General features: G+C 46.3%; 1 protein-coding gene across 2 annotated transcripts in view; it reads right to left on the bottom strand.

Moving 5' to 3' along the window:
* Positions 1-21479: 21479 nt before the first annotated feature.
* LOC142311254 (uncharacterized) overlaps positions 21480-24194 on the bottom strand; it is a 47779-nt gene continuing 45064 nt past the window's right edge. The window contains exon 7 of one of the 2 annotated variants that reach the window (XM_075349491.1): positions 21480-22816. In XM_075349491.1, coding sequence (XP_075205606.1) covers positions 21744-22816 — 1073 coding nt within the window. In that variant the 3' untranslated portion in view covers positions 21480-21743. The remainder of the gene's footprint in view (positions 22817-24194) is intronic. The other variant, XM_075349492.1, reaches the window with a different exon arrangement.

The following is a 24194-nucleotide window of genomic DNA, read 5'->3' as shown; positions in this document are numbered from 1 at the left end:
CGTGCTGGAGGAGGCTGGGAGGAGAGAGGCTGATCCTGGGGAAGGCTGGGATGGGTAGGCTGAGAGAAGAGAGGCTGATGCTGGGGGAGGCTGAGGCTGGGGTTGGCTGGGAGGAGAGAGGCTGATGCTGGGGACCGAAAAGGCTGATGCTGGGGTAGGCTGGGAGGAGAAAGGCTGATGCTGGGAGGAGAGAGGCTGATGCTGGGAGGAGAGAGGCTGATGCTGGGGGAGGCTGAGGCTGGGGTAGGCTGGGAGGAGAGAGGCTGATGCTGGGAAGAGAGAGGCTGATGCTGGGAGGAGAGAGGCTGATGCTGGGGGAGGCTGAGGCTGGGGTAGGCTGGGAGGAGAGAGGCTGATGCTGGGAAGAGAGAGGCTGATGCTGGGAGGAGAGAGGCTGATGCTGGGGGAGGCTGAGGCTGGGGTAGGCTGGGAGGAGAGAGGCTGATGCTGGGAGGAGAGAGGCTGATGCTGGGAGGAGAGAGGCTGATGCTGGGGTAGGCTGGGAGGAGAGAGGCTGATGCTGGGAGGAGAAAGGCTGATGCTGGGGGAGGCTGATGCTGGGGGAGGCTGAGGCTGGGGTAGGCTGGGAGGAGAGAGGCTGATACTGGGAGGAGAGAGGCTGATGCTGGGGACAGAAAAGGCTGATGCTGGGGGGAGAGAGGCTGATGCTGGGATGAGAGAGGCTGATGCTGGGGACAGAGAGGCTGATGCTGGGGACAGAGAGGCTGATGCTGCGGGTAGAGAGGCTGATGCTGCGGGTAGAGAGGCTGATGCTGGGAGGAGAGAGGCTGATGCTGCGGGCAGAGAGGCTGATGCTGCGGGTAGAGAGACTGATGCTGGTGCAGCATGGGGGATGGAGCACGATGGGGGGTGCGCAGCATGGGGGATGGAGAACGTTTGGCAGTGCGCAGCATGGCGGATGGAGCACGTTTGGGAGTGCGCAGCATGGCGGATGGAGCACGTTTGGGAGTGCGCAGCATGGCGGATGGAGCACGTTTGGGAGTGCGCAGCATGGCGGATGGAGCACGTTTGGGAGTGCGCAGCATGGCAGGTGGAGCACGTTTGGGAGTGCGCAGCATGGCGGATGGAGCACGTTTGGGAGTGCGCAGCATGGCAGATGGAGCACGTTTGGGAGTGCGCAGCATGGTGGATGGAGCACGTTTGGGAGTGTGCAGCATGGCGGATGGAGCACGTGTGGGAGTGCGCAGCATGGCAGATGGAGCACGTTTGGGAGTGCGCAGCATGGGGGATGCAGCACGATGGGGAGTGCGGAGTATGGCGGATGGAGCACGTTTGGGAGTGCGCAGCATGGCGGATGGACCACGTTTGGGAGTGCGCAGCATGGCGGATGGAGCACGTTTGGGAGTGCGCAGCATGGCGGATGGAGCACGTTTGGGAGAGGGCAGCATGGGAGATGGAGCACGATGGGGGGTGCGCAGCATAGGGGATGGAGCACGATGGGGAGTGCGCTGCATGGGGGATGGAGCACGATGGGGAGTGCGGAGTATGGCGGATGGAGCACGTTTGGGAGTGCGCAGCATGGCGGATGGAGCACGTTTGGGAGTGCGCAGCATGGTGGATGGAGCACGTTTGGGAGTGCGCAGCATGGCGGATGGAGCACGTTTGGGAGTGCACAGCATGGGAGATGGAGCACGATGGGGGGTGCACAGCATAGGGGATGGAGCACGATGGGGAGTGCGCTGCATGGGGGATGGAGCACGATGGGAAGTGCACACCTCCCCCCAACACACACACACACACGCGCGCACTGCACAACACACCACACACACACACTGGGAACCACAAATAACTGCCCTACACAGACTCCCACACACACAGACAACGCTGCACACACACAACACCCAACACACAAACACCGCGGCACACACAAATATACGCACATACCGCACGACACACACATTGCACAAAACATACCTCCCCCCAAAACACACCACACACACACAAACCGCGCAACACACACAACGCTACAGACACACAGCGCTCCACAAACAACGCAACACACATACAACACCGCTCTCACCCCCCGTCACACCCAGACAACACCCAGAACATGTACAGCCCCTACACAAACACTTGGTAACTACACACAACAACATCTATATATATATATATATATATATAACAAAAATCATACATGACCTACACAATACATAAATTCTAGAATACCCGATGCGTAGAATCGGGCCACCTTCTAGTAGTATATATTTATACTGAAAGAAACACATCTAGCCCCAGTATCAGCGCTGCTCTGGCTTTGCAGCACTTGCGGGTGTTTATCATAGTCACATTGATATATAGTAACAAATAAACTATTGCTGTAAAAACCGTCTAGACCTTTAAACCAAGACAATCGCATCTTGCACAGTGTCTTATCTCCATAATTGTGTACCATGCACTGTAATACTTCGTTTTTTATGTGGTTTTAGCAACTGTTTTGTCATTCTATGTATTTTGTACCAATAAAAATTATTTTTGTATATTAAATATGTGTAATTACTCCCCCTTTTTCAGATACATGTATATGATGGAGTTAGCATAATACTTTGGAAAAATGAGAATCTGGATTTATTTATGTGTAGTAAATTTATTCATCTTTAGCTTGGACAGTAACTTCAGAGTCCCCTTGATGACCCTCCCAAATAATGAGAACGTCATCCAGGTATCCACCGTACCACCGTACCGATTCCAAAAAGCGACTACTAGGTGTATGGATGGTTTTCTCCTCCCACCAAGCCAAATAGATATTATCCAAGGTGGGAGAGAAACTTGAGCCCATTAGGCATCCTCAGATCTGCAAAAAGAAGCTGTTTTCAAACTTGAAATAGTTATTAACAAGTAGAAACTCCGTCACCCGAATAACATTGGACTAAAATCCGGTTGATACAATCTCAACTTGTTCAAAAAATATCTTAGCGCAATTAAAGAGAAATCATGGGGGATGGAGAGGCACAGTGACACCACAGCATATCTCCTTAAGACCCACCAACAATGATTTAGAGTCCTTGATAATTTCCACCGCAGATTGTACAATGGGCTGCAAATGTGCATCCAACCAAATGGATAATCTTTCCCCCACCGATCCCACACTTGCCACATATTGGTCGCATGGGGGGGGGAGGAGACTCCTTTATGCGTTTTTGGCAATCCACATATTATCGAGCAAATGGGGTCCTCAACCAATAGAAAATCTTTAGTCTTCCTGTCAATGAGACCCAAATTGAATCCCTCCACTACTACATCCATAAGTTTTTTCTTCACAATATTAGTAGGATCATCTGTCAATTTTTTATAAGTATTGCTATCTGACAGCATTGATATTAATTCAGCTCTATATAAATCAGAATTGAGGATGACTATCGAGCCCCCTTTATCCAAGGGCCAGATCGTCAGCCCCGCATTCTGACGCAACTCCTTCAGAGCCTGTGTCTCAATTTTAGACAGATTGTCATCAAAGTGAACCTTATTATTTAAATTTTTTCCAATTCCCTTTCCATAACTTGTTGAAAGTCGTCCATAACTGATGCACGTGAATGGACAGGGTAAAAATCTGGGGTCGTAATGGATGTCTCAATACACAAATCTGATATATTTTCTTCTTGTCGTTTCAAGTCTATCAAGGTTTTTAACACAATTTGTTCGGCCATCTCCATATCCAGTGTGTGTGTGGGGGGGGGGAACAGGTGGATTTACTTCCATAGGTTTTGAAGCTGGCATATTTAAATTGGTGTCAAAAAATATCTCTTAACAGTTAACAATCGCACAAAACGATTGAAATCTTTGAGGGTCTGAAAATGTTCTGCTCTGACTTGGTACGAATTTAAGTCCTTTATTCAAAAGTGAGATCTGAGCTTCTGTGAGAATAAATGGTCTGTATAGACACTATGGGGGAGAGAGAACTATCTGTGGACACAGTATTGGGGAACATAAAGTGAAGAGGGGGCAGTATCTATAGACCCAGTATGGGGGAGAGAGGGTGGGGGGCGGGAACTATCTGCAGTGTGGGAAGAGAGGATGGGAAGGGGAAGTATCTTTGGACAAAGAATCGGGAGAGAGAGGGTGAGGGGTGATGTATACAGTCATAGTATAGTGAGTGAGGGGTGATGTATACAGATATAGTATAGGGAGCGAGGGTGAGGGAATGTATGGGGAGAAAGGATGAGAGGTAATGTATACAGACATAGTATAGGGAGAGAGGGTGAGGGTGATGTATACAGATACAGGAAGTGAGGGGTAATGCATACAGACATAGTATAGGGGGTGAGAGGTGATGTATGGGGAGAGAGGGTGAGGGGTTAATGTATACAAAGTATGTAGAGCGATTGGGGAATGTATATGGACATATTATGGGGAGCAAACAGGGGAAAGAAATTTTGAGGACACCAAATAAAGAGTGACATGGTATGAATAGCAAGTGGGCTGGATGGGGAGTGAGGGGGAAAAGTATATGGACACACAGAAGGTAGTGAGGAGACAGTAAGATGAGAAAAATGTGAGGGGCACAGAATAGAGACTGGGTAGTCGAGGGGGGCGGTATGGAGAGGGGGTAGCATCAGGGGATAGTGTGAAACCATAGCGAGGAGGGGTATGTGATGAGAGAGCACAGTATAAAGACTGGGCAGTATAAGGGGACAAAGTGTAAAGGACAGTGTGAAGAGGGGGCCCAGTATGGAAAGGAAAGGGAGTGTGGAGGGCATGGAGCATAAAAGGGACCGTGTGTGGGTCATATTTTGTGCACAGAACACAGTGAAGAGCCATTATTTATTCTGGGGCACAGTGTAGGGCAGATATTTTTAAATAGGAGTATTCTAATTATGCTGCTTTTTAGGGGCATCGTGTCGGGATGGAGACCGGAGACGATGGAAATCTACAAAGATGCAATGCAAATGTGAAAAGTCATCATGGCGTCAGGACAAGATGAAAAATAGAAAGAAACATTTCAGAGACAACATCATCTATAAAGGTACCTGTATGTAAATGTTTATTTGTGATACTATGTCCCATCATTAGGTCTTGGTCCCACTTGTGCATTGCTACTGATATGAGAGCAATGCCACCTCCACTGATCAGCTGTTCTTGGTGCCAGTGGCTGGAAATGCTTATTTCTGGATCTGCTCCATCCTTTGATACTGTCCGCAGCCGGGTACTGAACATCTGCCTCATTGATTTTAATAGGAGGCTGCTGCCACTATCAGAAGACAGAGCAGATCCAAAATTGACGACTCACGGTCACCTGCCACCACCGACACGGCACCTAGAACAGGTGACTGGCGAGGGTCCCAGGTGCCGGACCCTGACCAATCAGACATTGGTGACCTATCCTAGTGGACAATCTCTTTAATAAAGTCTTGTGCCGTCTGATAAGTTAAGGGTTACTATGTTTTTATTTATGTAGTTAGGAGCATTAAAGGGGTTGTCCAAGTTTGTGATGAGTCTGCAGTCACTCCATGTGTTCTCAGTATGCGCACACTGCACGCTGTCAGGATTCTCTGCTGCTGGCAGTGAGGGTGGGAGGTTACGAAGCTGCAAGTATGCGATTGCCATGAAAATAAATTGACTGAGGCCAGACACATGAAATCAGAATGTGGCCAGAAGTATACAAATCTCATACTTGTGCTCACATGATCGTCCACTCTCGTTACTGGCACCGGAGAATCCTAAAAGTGTGCAGTGCATGCATTTAAAGAATTAAGAAGCCTGAAGTCACGAAAAGTCACTGCAGACTTTCATCTCAAACCTGGACAACCTTTTTAATTATAAATTAAGCAGTGTAGTATACTCAGTTCTAACAATGTGTAATATACTCACTGTCAAGATTCAGCTCTGCTCGCTGGTTCCAGCAGTCATCATATGGCCGCTCCACTTATATGTGATTTTCATACTTGCATGTGATAACTGGCTTCTCTTCCTACGTTTCTCATTCAACATTGAGAGAATTATTAAGAGAAGCCGTCATCACGTGACTGTAAGTGTGCAAATCACATATGAATCATTGGTCACATGACGACCACCCAAACTGCTTGGCTTGAGGGGGGGCAAACTGAATTCTTGCCCCGGGTGCTGGAAAGCCTAGATACTCCTCTGACTACACTGATTGTAATTGGGTATGTTCTTCTTTCCTTTGAGTGTTGCTGTCTGCTTATGATTGGCCAACGTCACACAAGAGTTGAAGTACGTGCTGCTTGTGAAACCTCCATGATAACAACCACTCAGACTTAATGAAGATCAACTCATTAGGTGCCACATTCTTTGATTGCTAATATCTCCGCAACAGAGAGGCTAAGTTACAAAAAAAAGTTTTATTCCACTCTGCGTCCAATATTACATTCAACATGAAGACGTAATAACACCAAAGGAAGATATGCAAACCAATAAATATAGAACCTTTATTAGAATAAAGTAAAAGACTCCAAGGGGCGGAAGGTAATGATTGGGAACACATGGCAGTTACCCCTGAAACTTAATTAAGGCAAAGTATAATTGACCAATATTTAAATGTAAATCGTAATAACCATACATGAGGACGAAAATGTTCACAAAAACAAGGAGGCATACAGCTTATACAGTGTGTCCACCCATATCCTGTCCACTGCCATTAACTTGAGAACGGCGGCAGCTATAGGCATAGAAGTGGTGTCTAGGTATAGTAAAGTAGCCATGCGCTACGCAATGAAACCACCTATAGCGCCACCTGGTGGAAAACAACGGAGTTAGCATTTTTATCTCGAATTTGGAACAAGATAAAGAAAAAAAAGTGAATTACAAAGTTGTAGGGCATCAACAATTCAATACGAATCGACACGTTACATACAGAAATACTATGATTAGAACGTGTAAAACTCACAAGGCTGCGGATGTGAAGCGATAGCTCATGTAGACCTTCCTACAAGTCATTGGGTATGGTGGTTGCATGGAGTGGCCCCCACGCTCACCTGACCTGACCCCATTGGACTTCTTTCTATGAGGTCACATCAAACAGTAGGTGTATGCGACCCCTCCACCAACATTGCAGGACCTACGATGACGTATCACAGATGCTTGTGCAAACGTGTCACCTATCATATTGCACAACGTGCAGCAAGATACAGTATGCTGTCCAGAGTCCAGATGTGCATTGCAGCTGACGGTGGCCACTTGGAGCATCAAAGTTAAATGAGCACCATATGCGTAGCAAAGGTCCAAACTCAATACGATAAGTCGATGATTACCTACGTAGAAAATCCAAGAAGGGATAGAATGCAGTGTCTCTGGGTACCCATTGGGTGCCCAGGGACACTGCATTCTATCCCTTCTTGGATTTTCTATGTAGCTAGTCATGTACTTATCCTATTAAATGCACAGGGACGCCTCATTCTATCCCCTTCTCGGATTTCCTATGTAGGTAGTCGTGGACGTATCCTATTGAAGTGCTGTCCAATTTTTTTCTCTCTGTCCAATAGGGTAGAATGGATGTATTCACTCATCTATAAAAATGAAAGATCCGGAAGTGACATCTGCGAGAATCGGAGAATGTTCTATTCTGATCTGCGGATTAGGCCAGGCAATTCAAGTCCATTGTAATCTGTAAGACATGGATGCAAATCGGAAATCTGTTCTCCACCTGTCTATCTTAGATCTGTTGCTTGTGAAAAACTTGAATAAAAACATATGACCTTCCATAGGTTTTTTATTGACTTGGAAAAAAGTGGAAAAGGAACAAAAACACCTGCAACTAGGATAACTGAGAAAAAAAATCTGCTTCTCTCAGATGGCAGCACACAGATGGATGAAAAATTAATGATCTCATTCACTGCAATACAGAAGTATTCCAGTGTAAAAGACCAGAGATCAAACCATTCAATGTGCCATGGTAGGATCAAGTAAAAAAAATAAAAATAAATACACATGATCCATAAAATCACGAAAAACTTTCACCACTCTGAGACAGAGCTTTTATGTAAAAACAAAAATAAAAAAATGTACATATAAGTGATAATGGTGAGTCTAGAACGACCTGACCTATAAAACTTACATTATCCCATGTGATGAACAATAAAAGAAAAAAAAAAACCTTGGCAAAAATGTTGTTTCCCTCCCCCCCCCCCTCATATTGACATTGGAATAAAGAGCAATCAGAAAAATAGTATGTGAAAAAGAAAAACTGTATCCCTGAAAATGTTATCTCTTTCAAAAAAATAAGTCCCCATTCAAAAAAATAAGTCCCCATTCAGCTCTGCCAGTAGAAAAGTAAAAAACTTCCAGCTCTCAGATTAATGCGAGGTAGAAAAAAAAATATATTTGTAAAATATTGTTTTTAGTGTTTAAATGTAGCTCACCATAAAAAAACAATATAGATATTTCCCTGTAATTACACTAACCTGGAAAATAAAGCTATTTTATCACTTACACCATCAGAGAACAGCGTAAAAACAAAAAATCCTGAATTGCTGTTTTTTGTTTAATCTGCCTGCAATAAACGTGAAAAAAGGCACCAAAAATGTTATACACTGCAAAATGGTACCAATAAAAATATCAACACATCCCACAAAAAACACCCCCGTATACAGCTCTTTTTTCCTATGTAAAACAAATGTTTATGCTTGTTAGCTTTTTGATATATTTCTGTATTAAGAAGCATTCTAAATAAAGAGTTATATATATATATATATATATATATATACATATAATTAATATATAAAAAAAAATTTAGTTCACAGAACATGGTGAATTGGAAAACTTTTTTTTCTCTAAAAAGCTGAGTGCAAAAATAGCAATACGTAAAAAAATCTTAAATCACTCACGACAGAGCCACCAGAAAGATAGGTCTGCCCATCTTAGGACAGGAAACCCACTGAAATAAAAGGGCGGCACCTCTCTACCGCATCAGTTTGGTTACAGAGCACAGAGAGGAATACCAAAAACACAAATTAATGAAACACAATACCATCACCAACACCAATGAAACTAGTCGGACCGCGGATATCGTGAAGCCACAGGGTGATAAGTGGGAAGTGGAGGCATGCAGTGGCGCTGTCGTGGCTTCTGGAAAAAATCATTACCAGTGAGTAATTTAAGATTTTTCCCTTCACCACGACAGCGCCATCAGAGAGATTCGGAAGACAAATCCTCAGGGAGGGACCACAGCTTCTAGCACCCTTCTACCAAAGGTCAGATCCACCGTGGCCGACAAGTCTAAACGGTAGTGCTGAAAAAAGGTCGTAGGAGAAGACCAGGTAGCAGCCTTACATATGAGATCCAAGGGGACATCCGCTCTCTCAGCCCAAGAGGTCACCACCGCCCTGATAGAGTGAGCCGTGATACCTTGTGAGATGGGTCTATTCTGGGCTACATAAGCTGCCTTAATAGCCTCTCTGATCCATCTAGCTATTAAACCCTTGGAAGCAGAACACCCCCGCCTAGGACTCTGAAAACACACAAACAGAGCCTGGCTTTTTCGCCAGGGCCTAGTGACCTCAATGTATTGCCCTAAGGCCCTAGAAACATCCAACGTATGCAAACACTCCTCCTTAGGATTCCTAGGGGCTAGACAGAAATAAGTGAGGACAATTTCCTGAGACCTATGAAAAGACCTAGCCACCTTTGGTAAATAAGTAGGGGCAGTCCGCAGGAGTATTCGGTCATCAAAAAACTGCGTATGGGGGGGGTTCACGGAGAGGGCCTGAAGGTCGCTGACACATCTAGCTGAAGTCATGGCCACTAATAGAGCAACTTTAAACGTCAGTAATTTAATAGAGGTGTCAGTCAGGGGCTCAAACGGGGAACCTGTCAAGGAGTCCAGAACCAGGTTAAGATCCCATGGAGGAAACGACAAACAGGGGAGAGGCCTAGCTCTCTGACAGAAAGAAAGAAATCGTCTAACCCACCGATTACCAGCTAAGTCTGAGTTATATAGAGCTCCTAGAGCAGAGACCTGGACCTTCAACGTGCTGACCGAGAGTCTCATCTCCTGCCCCTTCTGAAGGAACTCCAGAATGTCCCTCACAGGAGGATCGCCCAATGGACAACTCCCGTAAAAAGACAAGAATCGCCTCCACACCCTGGCGTATATTTTAGTCATGGAAGGCTTCCTACTCCGCAGGAGAGTGGAAACAAGACTAGAGGAGAACCCCTGACCCTCTAACAGATGCCGCTCAAATTCCAGGCCGTCAAATGAAGGCCCGGAAGCTGCTATTGAAGTAGAGGGTCCTGGCAAAGGAGATCGTGGCTCTCTGGGAGGATCCAAGGGTCCGACACGGACATCTTTCGAAGCCAGAAAAATCAAGCCCTCCTGGGCCAAAAGGGAGCTATCAACAACAACCGTGCTTTGTCCTCCCGGGCCTTCCGTAGAACAGCCGGAATCAAAAGCAGGGGAGGGAAGGCATAAAGGAGACCAGAGCCCCACAATATTTGAAAGGCGTCCACTGCCCAGGGTCTGTCCAGCGGGTTGAGGGAGAAGAACCGACTGACCTTTCTGTTGGCTCGGGTGGCATAGAGGTCTATAGCCGGAGACCCCCACAGCCGCACTATCTGCTGGAAGATTTCGTCGTGCAGGCACTACTCCTCCTGACGTACAGGATTCCTGCTCAGGAAGTCGGCCCATACATTATCCACCCCCCGAATGTGGAGTGCCGTGAAGGAAGAGAGATGAGTTTGTGTCAGGGGAAATATCTGATCTGTCAGCCGCATAAGTGAGGGAGACCTTGTGCCCCCCTGGTGGTTGATGTATGACACTGCCACCCTGTTGTCTGAAAGAATGCGGAAGTCGCGCCCCACCAGGAGATGAAGGAGGGAGTGAAGACCCTTCCCGACCGCACATAACTCTCTGAGATTTGAGGAACCGCGACTTTCTTGTAGAGTCCAAGGCCCCTGCCTCACATGATCTCGCAGATGAGCCCCCCAACCCCATGCACTGCGTCGGTAGTGATGACATCTGAAAACCGCAGCGACCAGGGGACCTCAGTTGAAAGGTTCTGAGTCTGTAGCCACCAACGGATTGAGAGGAGGACCCGAGAAGAAAGAGTAATGCTCTTGTCTAAATGTCTGCGCAACAACCTCTGTGCCCATAACACCTCCCCCTGGAGAATGCGTGTATGCAATTGAGCCCAGGGAACTGCCGGGATGCATGCTACCAGGGACCCTAACAGGGACATGGCCTCCATGAGTGTGAGAACTGGGTGTGAAACGACCATAGAGACCGATTCCTGAAATTGGACACCTTCTCCGGAGGCAGGAGGCAGAGCTGGGAACCAGAGTGCAGAAAGAGGGCCAAGAATAACTGGTGGGTGGACGGTTGTAGTCTTGACTTCTCGAAGTTTATGAGCCAACCCAGCGTCGTAAGGATAGCTATCACTGACCCCACCTGGGACCTGCAATGTTCCTGTGATGTCCCCACTACTAGAAAGTCATCTAAATATAGCACAATGAGGATCTCCCACTCGTGAATGTGAGCTATCACCTCTGCCACCACCTTTGTGAACACCCTGGGAGCCATTGCGAGGCTGAAGGGAAGGGTCCTGAACTGAAAGTGCCTGATCACCGCCCCCCTAGGAAAGGCCACTCGTAGAATCTTCTGATGGGCTGCATGGATTGGAATATGATAATACACGTCCTTCAGATCTAACACCGCAATGAAACACCCCGGAAACAACATTTTGATGGCCGACTTCACTGACTCCATCTTGAAGTGCTGATAAACCAGATGACGGTTGAGGCATTTTAAATTTATGATTGTCCTGAAAGAACCGTCCGGTTTTTGGACCAGGAACAGTGGGGAGTAGAAACCGCAACTTTCTTCTCCCTTGAGGACCTCCACTAGGACAGATTTCTGGAGAAGGCCTTCCACTTCCCGTTGTAAAGCGAGTCGCTTGTCTGTCGACCCGACCTGCCAAGCGATGTAACGATTAATGACCCCATAGGGGTCAAATTAAATTGCAGCTTCAACTCATCCTTCACAACTCCATGGATTCAATCACTAGAGGAGATCTGACACCAGGCTGGGAAGAAGGGGGAAAGACGGCCTCCTACCTGGAATGAGGCATTACCGGATCGGCTTCTTACCCTTGGTAGAAGGGCCGAACGAGAAGCCAGATCCCTTCTTCTTACTGTCCCGCCACCCCTCCTGGGGTGATGGCTGCTTTCTTCTGGAGAACCGTTTCCTTCTGAAACTACGTTGCCTAAAGGGAATAGAAGAAAAGGCAGGAAACCCTTTCTTTTTGTCCCCCGCTTTCTCCAGGATGTCATCGAGAGGCTTACCGAAAAGGTATTCCCCTTCACAAGGCATGACACAGCGCTTTGATTTGGACTGGGAGTCGTCAGGCCACCCCTTCAACCAGAGCAACCTCCTGGCCGAGTTAGAGAGCAGCTGACTTAGCGGATAATTTCAGAGTATCCGCTGACACATCCGCTAGGAAGGCCACCGCTCCTTTTACCTTGGGAAGAGCGTCCAGAAGGTGATCACGAGGAGCATCTTCTTTAATCTGATCCTCTAGTTGTTGGAACCAGACCATTAGGGAGCGAGCTACGCAGGTACCAGCTACAGCCGGTCGGATTGCACCCGCAGATGTTTTCCAAGCCGAGCGAAGAAAGGGGTCAGCCTTCCGGTCCAATGGATCTTTCAAGGATCCCAGGTCATCAAATAGGAGGGAAGACTGCCTCACATTTTTTGCTACAGCAACATCAATTTTTGGACAATGGTCCCATAGACAGGAATCATCCTCCTAGAAGGGATACTTTTTACAGAATAAGGACAGAGGATAAGCCCTCCTATCAGGCTTGTCCCACTGGTCTTTAATCAGTCTCCGTATTTTATCATGAACTGGAAAGGCACAGCGTTTTTTTTGCTCCAGGCCCCGGAACATCAAGTCCTCAATAGATTCTGGTCCCTTTGTCTCCACGAGGCCCATTGTGGACCTGACTGCTTTAAGGAGATAGTTAACATCTGAACTGGGAAAGCAAGGTTTACACCACCACATCTTTCTCAGATGATGATGATACAGAAGAAGAAGAGGATGAACCGGAATCAGATGCTGACATCTCCCCGGACTCCCTTTCCGGCAGGACAGGTCTGGCTGAGGTGGCCGGAACAGCAAAACCCTTAAGTGATTCCCGAACCACTGCTCGGATGATATCCCAGAGGTTACTGGTTAGATCTGGGGCCTCTGCAACAGTCCTCTGAATAAAAGTCCCACACAACTTTTTTTGGTAGTCAGAAGACAATGATGTTCTACATAAGGGGCATTCCCTATGTTTGGTCTTGGCAGACTGCTTCCTACGTTTATCCTAAACATGGAGAAAAAGAACAGAAATTTGCCATTAATGGGAATAGATGACCACAGGTCACTCACCCACCACCGTCCCACGGTACCGGGTCAGGTGAACGAGGGGTCCTCTGTGGACTCCTGCAGGAAGCAGACCGCTGCACAGGGCGAGCTCCACTAGAACGACTCCAGCCTCTCCCTTGACACAGTCGCTCCGGCGACTGCTTCTTATGTGCCACGTTTTTCGCTCCGTTCCTGTTCACAGGATTTGTCCCGTGATTCCTCCATGATAGCAGGAGGAACAGCTGGTTAGAGCACCTGGGACCTATAGTCCGCTCCTTTTAACATGTGGAACAGTCATCGGTGGGCAGCGCCATCTTACCGCCCACTGCGCATGCGCCGAGGTGACGCCTGCGCTGACGTCACCTCTGGCCGACTTCCTGGACCGGGAGGAAGTCTCGGCCGCGCGTACAACCTGCTGGGACAGCCGCCGGGTGCCAAGCAGGGACGACATCCGGGGGAGAAGCCGCCGGGCGCCGAACCAAGACCGCCGAAACCGCTTCCACCTGCCGCTTTCAGGTACGATGGGGATCCTTGAATCTTGTCCACATTAGGGAAACTCCCCCCCGAGAATGCAACCAGGCCTGAGGCCACGGAATCAACTCAGCTCTGGGAACTGCCGCCTTCACTGTGACAGAGCCACAGCTATACTGTATCTCCCATCTTGTGACAGGAAACCAAAACTGATGCGGTAGAGAGGTGCCGCCCTTTTATTTCAGTGGGTTTCCTGTCCTAAGATGGGCGGACCTCTCTCTAGTGGTGCTGTCGTGGTGAAGGGAAAAATTATATAAATCTGATACAACTGTAATTGTACTGACCTAAAGAAAAAAGCCGCACAATAAATAGCATAAAAGCAATTCTTAAACTCATTTTTATTTGTTTATTCTGCCTACCATAGAGCTAGGTTCACATTTATCCTATGCTGTATGCTGAAAACTCACCTCAGGGTCTGGCCTCCAGCTGTGTTTTTCTTAGTCGTAATTTTAGGGCACAATTACATGTCAACCACAATTCTGTGTACCTTTAACCCCTTAAGGTAGGGGTAGGGAACCTTTTTTCTGCCGGGGGCCATTTGAAAATTTCTACCAACCTTCGAGGGCCGGAAAAAATTATCAACTTCTCATAGCTGCTTTTCCAGGTTTGTCTCAGTCTGGGACCCGCAACACACATCCGTTTAATTTGTACGTGTGTGGTACGTATTTGCACGTACCGGAGACATGTACACACGGAGACCTATGTTATTCAATGGTAGATGGCACACACACGTAAAATCACACGGAACGTGTGTCCATGTGGTAAGTACGTGTGTGGGCTTTTCTACCCGGACGACATGTCCATTTTTGGCCGGCAGCACGCAGGCACGGACCCGCTTTAGTCATACTTACATTGGCGCTCGTTGTTTTCTTCCCCCGGCTCATACCGCTCCCCGATCACCAGCGCGGCGAGGAACAGCTGTGCACAGAATACGCAGCAACAATTACTTTGATAATGCTGGCCGCTCATTAATCAATCTCGTATTCCCTGCTTTCCCCACTCACAGACGCCTGTGATTGGTCAGACACAGCCCCCACGCTGAGTGACAGCTGTCTCACTGCACCCAATCACAGCAGCCGGTGGGCGTGTCTATACTGTGCAGTAAAATAAATAAATAAATAAATAATTTAAAAAAACGGCGTGCGGTCCCCCCCCAATTTTAATACCAGCCAGATAAAGCCATACGGCTGAAGGCTGGTATGCTCAGGATGGGGAGCCCCACGTTATGGGGAGCCCCCCAGCCTAACAATATCAGTCAGCAGCCGCCCAGAATTGCCGCATACATTAGATGCGACAGTTCTGGGACTGTACCCGGCTCTTCCCAATTTGCTCTGGTGCGTTGGCAAATCGGGGTAATAAGGAGTTATTAGCATCCCAAAGCTGCCAATAAGTCCTAGATTAATCATGTCAGGCGTCTACCTGAGATACCTTCCAGTAAATAAACACACACACACCCGAACAATCCTTTATTAGAAGAAAAAAAAAAACACTAACAAATTGCCTTGTTCACCAATTTTATAAGCCCAAAAAAGCCCTCCATGTCCGGGGTACTCCAGGATGGTCCAGCGTCGCTTCCAGCTATGCTGCATGAAGGTAACCGTAGCTGCAGAAGACACCGCCGCTCCTGTCAGCTCCACGCAGCTACTGAAGGGAATAGCGCGATCAGCTGAGCTGTCACTGAGGTTACTCGCGGCCAACGCTGAATACAGCTGATCGCGCTATTCCCTTCATTAGCTGAGTGGATTACGCTGGACATGGAGGGCTTTTTCGGGCTTATTAAAGTGGTGAACCAGGGTATATGTTTGTGTTTTTTTATTTCTAATAAAGGATTTTTTCGGGTGTGTGTGTTTATTTACTATCACTTACAGATTAATCATGGAAGGTATCTCGGGGAGACACCTGACATGATTAATCTAGGATTTAGTGGCAGCTATGGGCTGCCAATAGCTCCTTATTACCCCGATTTGCCAAAGCACCAGGGCAAATCGGGAAGAGCCGGGTACAGTCCCAGAACTGTCGCATCTAATGTATGCGGCAATTCTGGGCGGCTGCTGGGCTCCCCATAACGTGGAGCTCCCCATCCTGAGAATACCAGCCTTCAGCCGTATGGCTTTATCTGGCTGGTTTGAAAATTGGGGGGGACCGCACGCCGTATTTTTAAATTTATTTCACTGCACAGTATAGACACGCCCACCGGCTGCTGTGATTGGGTGCAGTGAGACACCTGTCACTCAGCGTGGGGGGCGTGTCTGACTGCAACCAATCACAGGCGTCTGTGGGTGGGGAAAGCAGGGAATACGAGATTGATTAATGAGCGGCCGGCATATTCAAAGTAATTGTTGCCGCGTAGTCTCTGCACAGCTGTTCCTCGCCGCGCTGGTGATCGGGGAGCGGTAAGTATGAGAGAGGGCCGCTCACTTCAGTCACTCGGAGGATTAGCGATCACTGGTGAATCCTTCACAGGTGACCGCTAGTCAGTACGCGGCACACAGACAGAGCCGCGGTATGACAATGAATTCGGGTGAAGTTCACCCGAGTTCATTCTCATCGCGCAACTCATGTATCAACGACATTGTGCAACACACAAACGGACATTCCACACGGACATTCCACGTACACATACACGGGCATTTTACACGTACACACGGCTCGCATATGCCATCACACGGATGCCATACGTACCAGAGAAACGCCGCAAAAAAACGGAACACGGACCCGAAAAATGGACCGTGTCACACGGACGTTTTTTATGCGAAAGTGTGTTTTAGGCCTGGAGCACAGTCAACTTTGTGAAATTAAGATTGGTAAACCATATACATCACATAGGAAACGCTGTAGAAGAGGGCGTTATTTTGTTTTGCGCTTTCACTTTTCCCTCCCCTTCTTTCAAGAGCTATAATTATTTTTCCACAAAAATGCCACGTATGAGGGCTTGTTTTTTTCAGATTTGTATTTTTGAAAGACCATTAACCCCTTCACCACCTTTGATGTATATTTATATCAAAAGTCTCTTCCCTGCCTTTGATGCAGGCTCGCATGCTGAGCCCACATCTTTCCCTGCACATGATGGCTGATTTAATCAGCTGACGTGCCTCTAATAACTGCGGGTAGAACAGAGATCCACCCTCGGCTGTTAACCAGTTAAATCCCACTGTCAATCTCTGAAAGTTGAATTTAACATGCGTCATTCCCTGCTCCTATCGATGCGTCTGTGATGTGACCGTGGGGCACCGATGGGTTGTGATGGCAGCCAGGGATCAGCGGATGACCCCTGTGCATCGTTATGATCCTCCTATGATCGATGGCCTCAAGCCCACTGCACACTTCACCCTCCCCCCGCCTCGGGGGTCTTACCTTCAGACCCCTGCTTCTATTACAAAGAACTCCATGAGCATGTGGACTTATGCCAACTATCACTGCTCCCAGCCACTGTCTCTGCTCAGCCCACTATCTCCGGTCACTTCTGGTTCCTGATCCTTAAGGTATGCCCACATGTCCTTAATATGAGTAAAATTTCCAGCTGGAAAGTGCTGAGGAGGCTTCTTCAGACTCTGCAGCTGGAAGGCCGCAGTGAGGTGCTGAAGAGGCTTCTCCAGACTCTGCAGCTGGAAGGCCGCAGTGAGGTGCTGAGGAGGCTTCTCCAGACTCTGCAGCTGGAAGGCCGCAGTGAGGTGCTGAGGAGGTTTCTCCAGACTCTGCAGCTTATTCCATCCCTTTTCCTTCCATCCGCCACACCACCCCCTCTTAGTCATGTGACCTCATCACAACTACACATCAGATTGTGCGTGCGCGCACACACACTCACCACATCCAGCTATACCGATTGCTTCTGGCCGGCAGAGGAATCTGGAATGCACGGAGGACCTGCAGTGGACCTGCAGTGGAATGTGTGTGTATGTGTGTGTGTGTGTGTGTGTGTGTGTGTGTGTGTGTGTGTGTGTACGCGAGCGATCTGATGCAGTGCTTGTGACATCTGATGATGTGTATGAGTTTGTGTGTTTGCGCGAGCCGGCCAGAAGCAGGGCAGCTCCGCATGGAGCATATCTGCTGGGAGCGCCCGCCGAAGATCGCTGGAGAACCTGGGAGCCACGCAGACATCCGGGCTCTGGTAAATATGATTCTTCTGGTAAAGGGGGGGGGGGGGGGTGTGTCTGCTTTTTGGGGGGGGGGGGGACTTAACTCCAACCATTTTTCCCTGAGAATAAGCCCTATCCTGAAAATAAACCGTAGCACATTTTTTGAGGCAAAAAAATTATAAGACATTGTTATTTTTTTGGGGAAACAAGTTAATAATATATAAGAACAGGGGCAGTCAGGGCAGGGGTTGCGATCGTAAACGGGCCCTGGAGCCCCAACAATCAATTTGGCCTTTATGAAAAGACCAATACTATTAAAGATTTGCAATAAATGGGGCCCTGTTGGTTCTTTTGCATTGGGGCCCATGAACTTCAAGTTACACCACTGTATATGAATGGTTTCTCACCAATGTAACCAACTCCACTACAATGAAAAAAGGTTTTATACATGATGAAGCAGTCACTCGTTATCCTGTTTATTCAATCTGATGTCTGTACACACACTATACATACAGAATATACAGTATGTCCTCAGAATCAAGTTGCTCATCTTTACTAGTATGCGATATAATATGACTACACATCAGAAATTATATACAGGATAATGTGATTGGCATATATCACATTAGGACTGCAGAAATCAGACACTACAGCAGCTTCCTATTATCCGGTGTATAATATCTGATGTCTATGCATATAGTTTGATATACCAGTCACATATTGTCCTCTATATGACATGTCTGTACATACAGCATATTATATCCGGTATACGAGATATGTAACTAGTATATATTATGCTATAACTACAGACATAAGATATTATTCTGTCTCATGTACATAACACCTGATGTCTGTTCACACAGTATACCATACATAGTATCATAGGCAGATCTAGGTTTTCCTACACCTGGGGGCAATAATTCAGTTTGTTGCCCCCCTCCCATATACAGCTTATGCGGTTTGACTTGTTACGTGACCCCCCCATATGCGATTTGCACACTGGGTCACATACAGACGGGCTTCTCTTCATAATTCTTACAAGTGATCATAAGTATGAAAATCACACAGGAGCGGTCATATGAGAACTGCTGAAGCCAGTAAGCAGAGCTAAATCCTTACTGAGTGTATTACACGATGATAGGATGGGCATGCAACACTACTTAATTTTATAACTAAAAAGGTTGTCCAGCTTTATGATGAAAATCTGTAGTGACTATGTGACTGCAGACTTCTAAATCCTAACAGCATGTGCACTACACACTGTCAAGATTCTCCCATACCATAAGGTGGTGGACATGTGACTGCAAGTACGCGACCTACATACTTCCTGCCACATTCTGATTAGATGTGCAGTCTCGCTCAATACAAGTAAATTGTGAACAGACTTGCAGTGATGAGACCTCAATCTCTCGTTGCCAGCCCTGGAGAGTCCTTACAGTGAACAGTGCATGTGCTGTGAGGAATCAGAAGTCTTCAGTCACAGAGTTACTACAGACTCATCACAAATTTTGACAACTCCTTTAATGTTACTAACAAATACAAATGTAGTAACCCTTACTTGTCAGACTGCCCAACACTTTATTAACATAGCCATGTAATCTTACAAGTTATGAATTGCTACATGTTTACAGGATCAGAACCAATCATAGCACAGGAATTCATCACCAGAACCTCCGGCAGTATCAAAAACATCACAAGAACCCCCATCAGTACAGGAATACATCAACAAAACCATCAGAAGTACAAGAATACAGCACCAAATTTACCAGACCTAACAATTGCAGTGTCAGGTCAGACCCATAAACATTTGTATCACATGTACAGTGCCTTGCGAAAGTATTCGGCTCCCTTGAATTTTTCAACCTTTTCCCACATTTCAGACTTCAAACAGAAGATAAAAATTTTAATGTTATGGTGAAGAATCAACAAGTGGGACACAATTGTGAAGTTGAACGAAATTTATTGCCTATTTTAAATTTTTTTAAAAATAAATAACTGAAAAGTTGGGCGTGCAATATTATTCAGCCCCTTTAAGTTAATACTTTGTAGAGCCACCTTTTGCTGCGATTACAGCTGCAAGTCGCTTGGGTATGTCTATCAGTTTTGCACATTGAGAGACAGCTTGTGTCTGCAGGCTTCTATCTTCTCTGCTCTTTTGCAGCACATCCCAACACGATACCCATAAGAACAGCAGTGTGATTATAATGCTCTTGAATAAAAAAAAAACCAAAAACATATGCCCTATACAGTGCCCCTGAATAAATAGTTGCCCCTCGGTGTGTTCCCAGCACAAAATATATGACCTCACACTGTCCTCTTTACGGTACCTGGCCTCTTTCCATACTGGGCCTTCTCTTCATATTGGCCACACACAGTGTGTCCCCACAATACTTCCAAGTTTCTATACTGTGCCACAATTTCACACTCCTCCTCAGCATACTGTCTCCTCCATGCTGCCCCCTCTCTATACTGCCCTCACCTACAGTACCAAGTCATTATACTGTACCTCTGTCTCACTTTCCCCTTCCTCGCCATACTATGCCCTCACACTGTTCGCCATCATGTATTTCCTCTATACTACCTACTCCCTACACTACCCAGCCAATATACTGTGCCATGGTCTCGCATTCCCCTCTTCGGCATACTGTCCCCTATTTGTTGTGCCCTCAAAATGTTCCCCCATGCTGGCGTCTCTATACTACTTACCCCCCCACACTACGCAGCCTCTATACTATGCTCCCTCATACTTTTTTGCCCAATACTGCAGACAACAAACCCTGTCTCCTCATTAGTATGCTAAGTACCCCAAGCTGTCCCTGAGAAACATCTACCCCCAATGCGAATTATGCACTGGTGGAGATATTTTCCTGACGCCAACCCCCTTACTTGGTACTGCATGTGAGACCCCCTGTGGTGACGGCTTCACTAAAGGTACCGTCACACATAACGAGATCGCTAGCGAGATCGCAGCTGAGTCACGGTTTCTGTGACGCAGTAGCGATCCCGTTAGCGATCTTGTTATGTGTGACACCTACCAGCGATCAGGCCCCTGCTGTGAGATCTCTAGTCGTTGCAGAATGGTCCAGGCCATTTTCTTCAAAGGCGATGTCCTGCTGGGCAGGACCCATCGCTGTGTTTGACACTGTGTGACAGGGTCACAGTGACTGCTGAGATCGTTATACAGGTCGCTACTGTGACCTGTATTGTTCCTGCATCGCTGGTAAGATCTGACATCTCACCTGCGACCTCCCAGCGACTTACCTGCGATCCCTATCAGGTCGCATCGTTTTCGGGATCGCTGGTAAGTCGTTGTGTGTGACTGGGCCTTAAGTCTACTCTCGCCATCCACATAATGGGACTAGTGGCTAGGAGAACAATGGCTTAATTGAAGTGACACTAACAAGAGTAATGAAATGATTGCTTTACTTTAATTACCAAGCTCCTTCCTGGCCTCCTATGCACATAAGATCTGGCACATCTCTGTCTCATGGCTCCGGGGTCTGGATTAGCGTAATATGTGTATGTGTGGACTGTGTCTCTCATGGTGCCCCTCCAGATCTATTAACATTTTATTGTGCACCTTAAACTAATGAGCAACAAAATATCTAATAAAACACAACCATGATAATGAGATAACCAGCGCTTCATGCTTGAAAAAGTCTGCATCCCTTTGAGCCATGGACTCCGCTCTACGTCCATTGGTGCAATAGTCTTTAGTCCACAGCCAGCTCCTCACCATGAGAAATTGCTGTTCTGTGGATATAATTCTCAGGATATTGTTTTTACTTTTCTTCCGGGTAAAATCTCACCCACATTTCAATCACGTATATGGCTTCTGCACTGTATGAATTTTGTGATGTTCAGCTAAACCTGCTTTCTGCGTAAAACATTTTCCACATTCTAAACATGCAAATGGCTTCAATCCTGTGTGACTTCTCTGATGCATAAAAAGTCCTGATCTTTTGGCAAAGCATTTCCCACATTCTAAACAGAATAACGGCTTCTCTCCTGTGTGGATTCTCTGATGTTCTACAAGACTGGACTTCTGGGTAAAACATCTCCCACATTCTAAGCATGAAAATGGCTTCTCCCCTGTGTGGATTCTCTGATGTTCTACAAGAGCAGATTTACAAATAAAACGTTTCCGACATTCTGAACATGAAAAAGGTCGCTCTCCAGTGTGGATTTTCCAATGTTTAACCAGATCTGATTTGGTGATGAAACATTTTCCACATTCTGAGCATGAAAAGGGTCTCTCCCCAGTGTGAAATCTTTGATGTTGAATAAGAGACGATTTCTGAGTAAAACATTTCCCACATTCTTCACATGAAAATGGCTTTTCTCCAGTGTGAATTCTCTGATGTTGCAAAAGATCTGATTTGCGGCCAAAATATTTCCCACATTCTGGACATATAAATGGCCTCTCTGCATTGTGTATTCTCTGATGTTGAATCAGATTTGCGTTCCGGGAGAACGTTTTCCCACATAGTAAACATGAAAATCCCTCATGAATCTTTATATGACTACAAAGACTACTGTTCTGAGTAAGACATATACTACACTCAGAAGATGAAAGTTTACTGATATCTGTGTGCATCCTCTGATAATTCACATTTGGTGCTTTCTCTAAAAAACTTTTTCCAAACTCAAGTCTAGGAAATAATTCACATCTTCTACTATACATTTGATCTGTAATCATGTTTGATCTATGAGAAGGATATTCTTGGTTAGGAGAAAGGTCTTTGTTAGAAGGATGAGACAAAATGTCTTCTGGATAAATCATTTGTGAAAGAGTATTTTTTACAGTAGAATATTGCGTGAAATTGTTGACTTCAATGTCATTATCTGGAATACTGGAGACATTTTTCTTCAAATCTTTGCTGTAGTCACCTGCTGGGATTAAAATAATGGTTTAATTTATTTCCTCTTTACATAGAAGTGACAAAAAAGAAAAAATATAATTTCTAGCAAAAAAAAATGGGATCGATAAGCTATGTCAATGTAAAAAGGGAGAAAGAAAAAGGAGGCACCGATTTCGCAATATAGGAAGGTAATGGGGGGGGGGATGGTGTGTGTGTGTGTGTGTGTGTGTGTGTGTGTGTGTGTGTGTGTGTGTGTGTGTGTGTGTGTGGACTATTTAAAGGGAATCTGTTACCAGGTTATTGCTCTCCTATCTGAGAGCTGCATAATATGAGGCAGTGACACTGAGGTGTATCTGGTGAGTTTTTACCTGAGTATTTGGAATCCAAAACCAGTAGTGGGTGATAAATGCAGAAGTGGTGCCCATTTTCCTCTGATTGTTCCACTCCTGACTTTGGCTACAGATAATGAGGTAAAAACCTCACCAAATTAAATATTCAACGTGTGCAGCTGGCCTAATTCCTACAATCACAAACTTCCTGTCATTTTGATAAGATCACTGTTTTATCTGTTACAGAACTGGAAGTTCTCTGAATGTTGAGTTCTCTATAACCCCCCACTGCCTTCACTGATTGGCAGCTTTCTGCCCAAGTACAGTGTACACAGTAAGCTGCCAATCATTGGTGGGGGTTACAGGCAGGTCATGAATATTGAGCATTACCTAGGAACACTTTTACCAGTGCTCTAGTGATAAACTCTTGCTGATAAAACAATTTTATGAGTACTGCACTAAGCAGCCTAATACATTACATCATTGGAATTAGGGTTTATGTCTGCTTTCAGATTAGGTAACAAAAACCTGGTGACAGATTCCTTTAAACGTGTATCTCCCAGAACTCTGGATTAAAATATCTTAATTCTCAATATGATCAGCCATAAGCAAATGGCGCAAACAGAAAATTAACAAAGTAATGTGACATCCTGCATTAACCAATAAGCACTCTTTCATTTATTTTATGATTTCATAGATTGGACAGTTCTAAATGTAGTGATCCCAAATATGAGGGTTTTGGTTTTGTTTTTTTTTACATACTGTAGATTGACAGTGGGATTTAACTAGTTAACAGGGGTGGGTGGATCTCTGATTCACCCATGCCTATTAGCTGAACATGTTGACTGATCAGAACAGCCGACATGTGTGGGGGAAAAATGCTGTCTTATGTTGGCTTGACATCCAGACAGTTGCGTATACGTACGCGTGAACATGTCAGAGACATCCTAGCAGCGAGAGATGTTGCAGATATGGACTCCCTGAAGACCATCCCCCGACATTTTAAAGTACATCATGACTTCAACCCATCCTCCCTTAAAGTACGGGGAATAAATAAACTCCATTTGGGTTCGATGGGCG

This window comes from Anomaloglossus baeobatrachus, chromosome 5 (genome assembly GCF_048569485.1).
Source record: "Anomaloglossus baeobatrachus isolate aAnoBae1 chromosome 5, aAnoBae1.hap1, whole genome shotgun sequence".
Lineage (NCBI taxonomy): Eukaryota > Metazoa > Chordata > Amphibia > Anura > Aromobatidae > Anomaloglossus > Anomaloglossus baeobatrachus.
This window is presented reverse-complemented; position numbering and strand designations above follow the sequence as displayed.